Source organism: Borostomias antarcticus, assembly GCF_949987555.1.
Source record: "Borostomias antarcticus genome assembly, chromosome: 14".
Taxonomy (NCBI): Eukaryota; Metazoa; Chordata; class Actinopteri; order Stomiiformes; family Stomiidae; genus Borostomias; species Borostomias antarcticus.
Window position 1 is genome coordinate 24,349,700 of NC_140247.1, and position 10,000 is coordinate 24,359,699.

A 10,000-nucleotide genomic window follows, 5' to 3' on the forward strand; every position below is an offset into this window, starting at 1 on the left:
CTCACTGATGAGCTCATCCAGGCCCTGGTCATCTCCCACCTGGACTACTGCAACTCCTTCCTTGCTGGGGCCCCGGCGTCAGCCAATAAACCTCTGGAACTTGTCCAGAAAGCTGCTGCTCGACTGGTGTTCAACCACCCCAAGTTCTCCCACACAACTTCCCTCCTCCGTTCCCTACACTGGCTCCCTGTAGCGGCTCACATCCAGTTTAAAACTCTGGTGCTAACCTACAGGGCAATGAAAGGAACAGCCCCCTCCTACCTACAGGCCATGGTCAAACCCTACACCCCCTCCCGACCGCTATGCTCTACTACCTCGGGGCAACTGGTTACCCCGTCAATCTGAAGCCCCTGCGGTCGATCGACACGGTCACGGCTCTTCTCTGTCCTGGCCCCTCAGTGATGGACTGAACTGCCCACTGACGTCAGGACAGCAGAGTCACTGCCCATCTTTCGTCGCAGGCTCAAAACTCATCTCTTCAAGAAGTACTACAACGATCCACCCTCTTAAGCCCCTATTGTATTTGAGATTGCTATTCTTGCACTTTGCCTTCAGCACTAGATTATGCTCTTAGTCACTTGTTTTAGGAAGGAGATGCACTTGTGAGTTCTGGCAAGTAGTAATACATTGGCTTTTCCTACGTTAAATGCAATTATTGTTAGTCACTTTGGATAAAAGCGTCTGCTAAATGACTGTAATGTAATGTAATGTGATGTAATGTAATGTAATGCTCCTGGCTGCACCTGGAGGTGCTGATAGGATTTTGTAATCACAAGCGATAACAAGAACTCCAATGTACCAGTACCTGAACTGGTTATGTATGGCCAAATTAACTTTCTATTCTATTCTATTCTGGAGCAGGACAGCTTGATGGGTGAAGTGCAGAGGATAAATTCTACCAGGGACAGTAGATGCATAATGTGTGTGTGTGTTGTGTGTAGTGTGTTGCCACTAATTCACGTGCGTATTTGTGTGTATCACTGCTGTATGGCGATAAAATACCGTTGAGGGTAATTACAATTCCTGTAATTATAATTATTTATCGTTATGAACAATAACTTTCTAACGGGCGATCTTGGCGGTATGAGGGTAGAACTACATCTACAATCCCAAGTCAGCAGGCTGTCAGAGGAATCTGTCACAGGTCACCTCACTAAGAAAACTCAAGAACTTTCAACCCACGGCTGCTCATTATTCACTAGAAGCACAGCGATCAATCTGTATTCAGTTGTCAGTGAATGGGATCGATCAGCAAACGTTGAGTGTCCATTCAACACCTCTGCATTTTAACACTAGAGAGAGAGAGAGAGAGAGAGGAAGAGAGAGAGAGAGAGATACAGCATATCCAATTTGCAACTCGGCAATTCTCCAGCACTTGGAAAGCCACGGTGTGAGGCTAAGGTAGTGTATGTGTGTGTGTGTGTGTGTGTGTGTGTGTGTGTTCTGTGCCGAGTTGTGTACAATCAATAGAGTTGTACTGTGGTGTCAATGGTATCTTCTCTGCCTGCGTTACCACAGAGATGAGGCTCAGGTGCTGATAATGACCATTCTCATTGAATGCATTGCTGTACTGTCACTGGAAAGCTTGTCCGCTACATGCTTGAATGAAATACGTAACGTCAGCAAGTACAGAGAGACACAGAAACACACCCACAACACACACACAGACACACACGCACAGCCCCCCAACACACACACACACACACACACACACACACACACACACACACACACACACACACACACACACACACACACACACACAGTGGAGTGTGTACTGACCTCCACCTGTTGGCAGATCTGGATGAGCTTGGCCATCTGGTTCTCCAGCTCACTGTTCCTCTTCACTAAGTTGGTCAGATTGTTCTCCAGGGTTTGCTATGGAGAGAGAGAGAGAGAGAGAGAGGGATGGAGAGAGAGAGATGGAGAGAGAGATAGAGAGGGAAGAAGTGAAGGAGAGAGAGAGGGAGGGAGAGAGGGGGGGAGAGAGAGAGAGGGGGAGAAAGGGAGAGAGGGAGGAGGAGGAATGTTCAGAAGGTCTTCTTTGATAGAAGCACAGTGAAGAACACAGGGGAACGCAGGGACTCATCATGACTCGGGCGCTGGGGTGTGAAGGATCAGGGACTCGTCATGACTCGGGCGCTGGGGTGTGAAGGATGTCTTCATGTCAGTGCTTGTGGTCTGTGGTTTGTGTCATGGACTGGTGGATAATGTGTTTGTGATTGCAATGCGATTTCAGATTGAAGCGTATGGAACATTTGCATGATCTCTTTGTGCAATGTTTCATTTTGAGGATCCCTTATACATTATGGACACACTCTAACGTTAAAATGATCAAGACGTTAAAACTATAACTGAGAAGATCGGACACAGCGTTGCGTGTTTCTTCCTAGCCTAGCCCTAACAGCAGTGTGAATAAGCATTGTGAATGCATTATGCAACAGGATGAAGCCAGATCTCTGATGTAGTTGGTATTATCAGGGCACACACACACACACACACACACACACACACACACACATGATGAGGGAGTCACACAAGTGTTAAGATTCTGTTCTGAGGAAGAGCAGACTTGGAAACATCACTATATCTATCTTTGATATCAGATCCATATCTCAGGAATATCCAATATTCCACCATCGAACATTGCCATATTCTAGATTCAAATATTACATTTGGGAAGACAACACAACAATAGCCTTACAGCAGAAGTGAAGCACCAAAATAATACTATTTATCTGAACAACCATGTTCTGAAGCTATCCCAGTCCTTTAGCTAGATCCACAAGCCCCAATAGTTGCGCTAGAAAACATCCAAGCCACCCACGTGACTTCTAGTAATTGACAGCCTATCTATAGAGGGTGGGATTGCATTTGTAAATCAACATGAACGTCTGACGGCCCCCCACCATTACGCTGTCTTCAATGACAATGGCGGGGTTTCCCGATAAAGAACCTTCTTAAGGAACCCTTCTTAAGCAACCCTTTGAATGGGAGTTAAGGAGTACTTTGGAGTTAAGAAGCTTCTTAACTCGTTCGGGAAACCCCGTCCATGTCAGTGTCATGAAACACACACACTATCAGCATTAACGAGATCACACACGCTGTCAGTGTTCCACTAAGACTGCCTCTTCCGTTCATCTCATTGTGTTAGTACATAACATAAAACTGACCTTATGACCCTGACGAGAACCCCCCTCCACACACACACACACACACACACACACACACACAGCAGATGATGGAGTTGAGTTCAGATGCGGACTGTGTGAAGAGAGTTGGCAGCTGAGGAACAAAGCAGCGTTTGAGACAAAGGAAGAAACAGCAGCGGCAGGCGGTGCACCAAAGAAGAAGACAAGCGCTGGCGTTGAAGAGGACGGCTCATGCATGAGAAGGACAGATCCATCAGACCCGTCTCACACTAGCTCTCTGTCTGTCTGTCTACCTGTCTATTTGTCTGTCTGTCTGTCTGTCTGTCTGTCTGTCTGTCTGTCTGTCTGTCTGTCTGTCTGTCTGTCTGTCTGTCTGTCTGTCTGTCTGTCTGTTTGTCTGTCTGTCTGTCTGTCTGTCTGTCTGTCTTTTTGTCTGTCTGTCTGTCTGTCTGTCTGTCTGTCTATTTGTCTGTCTGTCTCTATGTCTATCTATCTGTCTGTCTGTCTGTCTGTCTGTCTGTCTGTCTGTCTGTCTGTCTGTCTGTCTGTCTGTCTGTCTGTCTATTTGTCTGTCTGTCTGTCTCTATGTCTATCGATCTGTCTGTCAGTCTATCTGGTCTCTCTGGCCCTGTTTACACCTGGCATTAAAATGCATTTTTGGTGATCAGATTGCAATCTGATTGTGCTAAACCACATGAAAGTACAGGTGTAAATGCGCCCAAAACGTTTTGAGGACGGATTGCGATCCGATCGGCCAAATCACCTCCGCAGGTGGTCAGGGACGCATGTCGACCACATTTAATAAAAGTGTAAATGGAAATGCATTTTTAATCCACATATCAACAACGTGGGCGGAAATACGTAGCCGGTTCCAGACCAGCAAGAAGCAGCAACTAACCATTGTTTATGAATGAATCCTATCTTACCTGAAGCTAAGCTTTCGGAGTGGGAAAGTGATGTGTCCTGATCTCAGGCTATTATGAGCCCAAATCGGCGGGGTCATCTGAGAATTTCACTAAGTAATTGTGGATCAGCTGTTTAAGCAGCTGAGTTTGACACAGCTGTAGCCGATCGGCTATTGCTAGTTTTGCTTCCGATGTCCCATTAATATCTCAGCCAAACACAACTATGCTTGAACTTTTCCACTTGCCAGCTTGTGCTTCTCATTATTATATTTGGGGGAGTTGCTTGTGCGCTGGAGGGATTCTTTATTGGGAATTAGCCGTTGGATTGTATTCAGACATAACGTCGGTTCCTGTTAAGGATCACAGCCGACTGATGTACTTTCCCTTCCCGTGACGGAGGGTTATCAGCCGTCTCATCGCTGACCATCATGATGCAGAGATGCTTTTTAGCCAAGTTAATATTATGGAAGCTGATGTTGTGATAGCAAGAAAGCATTAAATTAATCCTGGTCAAGGTTGGAGCCCAGACGAGTCTACTCTCAATTTGGTCGGTCGAAAATATTCAAGCACAATCAGGATGTGACGTTCGATTGTCAGCTGGACAGAGTCGATCGGATCTCGAACGGATCGGGTTGAAGATACTCGAAACGCATATTAATGCCAGGTGTAAATGTTATCAGGCTAAATCAATATCTAGATACAATCTCGATACAAGACGCATTTTAATGCAAGGTGTAAACGGAGTCTCTGTCTGTCTATCTGGCCTGTCTATCTGGTCTGCCTGTCTGTCTGTCAGGTCTGCCTGTCTGTCTGTCTGTCTGTCTGTCTGTCTGTCTGTCTCTCTGTCTGTCTGTCAGGTCTGCCTGTCTGTCTGTCTGTCTGTCTGTCTGTCAGGTCTGCCTGTCTGTCTGTCAGGTCTGTCTGTCTGTCTGGTCTGTCAGTCTGTCTGTCTGGTCAGTCAGTCTATCTGTGTTTCAGAAAGGCAGCCAGTAACTCACCGCGGCGCTGGTCTTTGATGCCTCCAATACGGCGTCAGATACTCTGCCAGGGCTCACTTGAAAAGCCTACGAACACACACACCGCCGTCAGCATCTGGACACACAGCTCCGGGGTTAACCCGCCCCTCTCCCCCTCCCCTCCCTCCCTGTCCGCCTGTCTGTCTGTCCATCTATCCTCTATCTCCATAGATGGCTAGCCTCCACTGTGACTCAGGTGCAGGTGAGCAAGTGTGTGTGTGTGTGTGTGTCTTCTGTCCTGCACCAAGTCTCTATGCCTTTCTTAAGCTCCTGCTGGAGTTGTTCCCCAGCGTTGTCGTGTGAGAAGATGGCCGTCGCGTGTTGATGGCTTCCAGTTGAACGCCAGCGAGAGCGGAACAGATGGGTCATTAATTAAAGACTTGAGAGAGAGAGAGGGATGATTTATACATCAAAAACAGCTTGGCTCCACGAGAGGGAGAGAGAGAGATGGAGCGAGAGTTCCCTTCAGAAAGAGGCCGGAAGCTAGTGGCATTACAGTGGCCCTGGCCCCAGTGGACGTGTGTTAGCAGCAGGGCAGAGAGAGACAGAGAGAGAGAGAGAGAGAGAAAGAGAGAGAGAGAGAGATAGAGAGAGAGAGACGGAGAGAGAGAGAGAGAGAGAGAGAGAGAGAGACAAAGAGAGAGAGAGAGACAGAGAGTGAGACAGAGAGAGAGATAGAGAGAGAGAGAGAGAGAGAGAGAGAGAAAGTGTGGTCCCTAGGACACTCATTAAAGCAGATAGCAGACATCAAAAACGGGGCGACCGAGCCATGCTGCCGAGAGAGAGAGAGCTAGAGAGAGAGAGAGAGAGCTAGAGAGAGAGAGCTAGAGAGAGAGAGAGAGAGAGCTAGAGAGAGAGAGAGAGAGCTAGAGAGAGAAAGCTAGAGAGAGAGAGAGAGAGAGAGAGCTAGAGAGAGAGAGAGAGAGAAAGCTAGAGAGAGAGAGAGAGAGAGAGCTAGAGAGAGAGAGAGAGAGAGCTAGAGAGAGAGAGAGAGAGAAAGCTAGAGAGAGAGAGAGAGAGAGAGAGAGCTAGAGAGAGAGAGAGAGAGAGAGAGAGAGATTTGAATTGATGAATTGATTTGAATAAGAGAAGCAGTGGCGCTTGCTGCATGTTATCATTGGGGATTCAAAATGCCAAAGCCCTCCTCTTCCCTGGCTGAACAGGTAAATGATGTGTCCTAAAATGGACATTTGTCACCCGTCTACAGCCCTGTAGGGTAGGTGTGACGTCATCCGCTCACGACGTCATCGTCGCTGGCTGTCTTGATTGTTCTATTGAGTCGCCGTTGCTTTGAAATCGGCACACAAGGCCAGGTCACGCAGCTCCATTGTGATTGAAGAGTAGAGTGTCCTCTCTCTGGGGACATGGCTATTGGGACCGGCTTTAGTGATCTTGACCCTTTGAACATTTATTCGAGATCTAGTGGCTCTGAAGTCTGTGAAATATTAGCTTCTAAAAAGCAGTGCAGGGAACAAAGTTGTTGCCAAATTCAATCTGTGACAGTGCGACAGGTAAAATAATGTACAGTATAAAGATGTTTTCTTTTTAGAAAAATAGCCCTACTAGACTTTTTACTGCACTGCAGTCCCTGCTTAATAAGCTCACAATGTCCACTGCATCTTTGGGCCATAACAACAACACCAACGTACTGTAACAGCAGAAAAACAACCCTAACAAACGGAAAAAAAGAAGGCAGTGCTTAAACGCCCTGAGGCTAAAGGAATCATTCTTTAAAGTTTATGAAGTGCTGCAATTATTGGAATTCTCTCTGCTGGGTGGATGTAGGACAGAGAGGCTCGGCTTCAGAGCAGGTGTTGAACAAGAGAGCCGGTAGACGTGTCAGTAACCCGAGCCTGCTGGGAAATGCGGTTTTTGCTGAGGATAATATTCCACAGGGCACATCTCCTGAGACTTGTCACAGTGTGCTGCGGATAATGAATGAGGAGCTGTCGCCGTTGCGTACAGTACAGAACGGTACCGTACGAGACCGGACCAGACCGGGGCCAGATGTAACGAGAACCATGGGGACATGATCACGTTGGCCTGGCTTGAGCCTGGTCCGAGGAGGGGGACTGGGTCAGTCGTGGTGGCGACCCTTCTCCATTCAGGGGGGTCAATTAATGAATCCCCCCGGAACTTGATTTAGACCCTGGTCCCTGTGGTGGGAATGCAGTGAGTTCCTCAAAAGGTTCCTAGTTCCTGGGGAATGTCCCTGTGGTGGGAATGCAGTGAGTTCCTCAAAAGGTTCCTAGTTCCTGGGGAATGTCCCTGTGGTGGGAATGCAGTGAGTTCCTCAAAAGGTTCCTAGTTCCTGGGGAATGTCCCTGTGGTGGGAATGCAACTACAGTGCATCGTCCACTCACTGTCCACTCACTGTCCACTCACTGTCCACTTACTGTCCACATACTGTCCACTCACTCCTTTATCAGATTCAGGTTAAATGAAGCTGGACTTCAAATCCAGTATATGAAATTGCACTCCAAGTGCTGAATTATTGAATTTATGGTAGTGAAATACTTTGAAAGAGAGAGATCACTTGGAACCAGAAGGATATTGGGAAAGGCAGAAAAATGAGGCAGTCATCACAGTTCAAGGAGGTATATAAAGAATGAGAAAGAAAGAAATAAGGAAAAGAAAGAAAGAAAGAAAGACAGAAAGAAAGAAAGAAAGAAAGAAATGGACTACACTTATATAGCGCTTTTCCACCTTAGCGGCACTCAAAGCGCTTTACAATGGCCTCTCATTCACCCATTCACACACCAATGGCAGTAGCTGCCATGCAAGGTGCTAACCTGCTCATTGGGAGCAATTTTGGAGATTAGGTGTCTTGCTCAAGGACACTTCGACATGTGGACAGTTGGAGCTGGGATTCGAACCACTGACCCTTCGATCACTGAACGACCCACTCTACCAACTGAGCTACAGCCGCCCCATGAAAGAAAGAGAGTGAGAGAGAGAGAGGGGAGTCTCCCAGAAGACTAGCTCACTCACTAAATCCCACTGGGACTTTGGGACCAAAACCCAAAACCCAATAACCCCCATTCCGGCTCCAGAGGAGGATTAGACGAGGGGTTTCTCAATAGGTTTGAGAAATGAATAATCTATTGTCATGGCTACCATTCGATGGTAAAGGCAGGGAGAAAATCTGACATTTGGTCCATTTTATGGGGGCAGTCTTTCTAAAGACGAGCTTTTACCCTTTCAATAGGTCGTTGGGGTCAGAGACTGCAAACTACATCTGGGATGATAAAAAAAGAGAGGACACAGACTTACTTTTACTTAGAAAACTCCAAACCCCAAGTACCCCTCATGAGACAGGGGAGGGTTATAGAACCCCAAGTACCCCTCATGAGACAGGGGAGGGTTGTAGATGCAGTAGATAGATTGATGTAAACAGAGCATGTTCACGAAGTCTGCACTTCTGGGGTTTTGCCACGTCGAAACACGTCGACAAGTCCCTGGAAGCAAAATAACGAGGACTACAACAAAAAAAACGTCTAGGAGGACAGGGACCCGAGGCACAATGTTTTAGACCCTCTTTGTCAATGTCTCTCCATCTCTGGTCACACATGATTGACAACAGGTGAAAAGGTCTCGTCTCCTAGCAACTCAGCGCTCGGTTAGAGCAGACCGTTAAGTGGTTTTAAAAACGGTGGCTCGTGAATGAGGCAGGGCGGTATGCTTCTTCCCTCTTCTCACACTCCCCGAAAACAGTCTCTGTTATTGTCCGAGTGACACGCCCAGGCCGCCCCCCGTCCCACACAGATCAGGCTGGGGAGGGGGGGGCTCACAGCCGACCCACTGACACCACAGCTGAGGAGCGCTCCCGCAAACGCTGCCGGGGTTTCTCTCTCTCGCTCGTCTTATTTAAGACCTTATGTAACCTGGCACTCAAGGTGAGGAGGAAGACCAGAGATGGAGAGACGTTGACAAAGAGATATGACAGCATGTGCATTCCATCTTGCACGAGCTTGAACAAAACAAGAGTTCTCACGGCACAGATAAAAGAGATCAACGTCATGTGAATATCTGTGTTTGTAGTTTCAACACGTGGACTCCTCTGAGATACTGTATGGCTCTTATTGGTGCTTATAACATGGCCTGGGTGAACACTCCATCCTGATTGGCTGGAGGGATGTGCATAATTTTTTTGCTATACTGCACGCCCAGAGAGCCGTCACAGTTCTAAATGAATGCGCTTGTTTCACTCTGCAACGCACCACTGATTGAGATAACCCAACATGTAACCATAGCAGCCATCTGACAACAGCAAGATAACATTTATGTTGCCTTATTCACAAAGTCAATGTCACTAGCTAAAACAAACACAGAAACAAATAAACAAACCGATTGCAACATAACTTTCCATATTTTTTCCTGGATTTGCATAATCCCTTATCACTAATCATGGCGCATCCAGCAATTCAGCTCGCAATCACAACAAACGTACTTGACTGTTACGGCTCCCAAGTCTTTGTCTCCACATCCTGTCTTTCTGCTCCTTTCTGCCAACCCTGTGCACTTCAGGAGACACTTAACCTTATGTCAAATGCATAATAAATCTAAACCTTCTCGGCTGAATTGCTATATGCACTACTTGAGCCCCTCGGGTAACTTAAGACGTCTTATTTGAAACTGTATGAGGTGGAGGGAGAGAGATACATGGAGGGAAAAGGGCAGATGGAGGTTAGCTAGCAAACTCAGGGTCGGTTGGCTCCATCGGTCTGCCTAAAAGGCCCACCGGCCTGTTTAATGTCCAGTTGCTCAAGTTAAGTTGCATGATTAATTCTTCATGTCACTTGCCGCTAAATTTTCAAAGTCTCCTTAAGGTTACATAATCACATTTATGGGTCAAGCGAGACAGCTAAAAGGAGTGTCAGTCTGTCTGGAGTGCTGAGGGGGTATTTAAAGGAAGTCTGAGCGGGGT

The 10,000-nt window shown here is 47.1% G+C and overlaps 1 protein-coding gene across 1 annotated transcript in view; it reads right to left on the bottom strand.

Annotated features, from left to right (window-relative positions):
* mid2 (midline 2) overlaps positions 1-10,000 on the bottom strand; it is a gene marked incomplete at both ends in the record, with an annotated part of 74,401 nt that overhangs the window by 48,769 nt on the left and 15,632 nt on the right. The window contains 2 exon segments of the mRNA XM_084448659.1: positions 1,783-1,878; positions 5,056-5,121. Of these exon segments, the coding sequence (XP_084304785.1) occupies positions 1,783-1,878; positions 5,056-5,121 (162 nt within the window).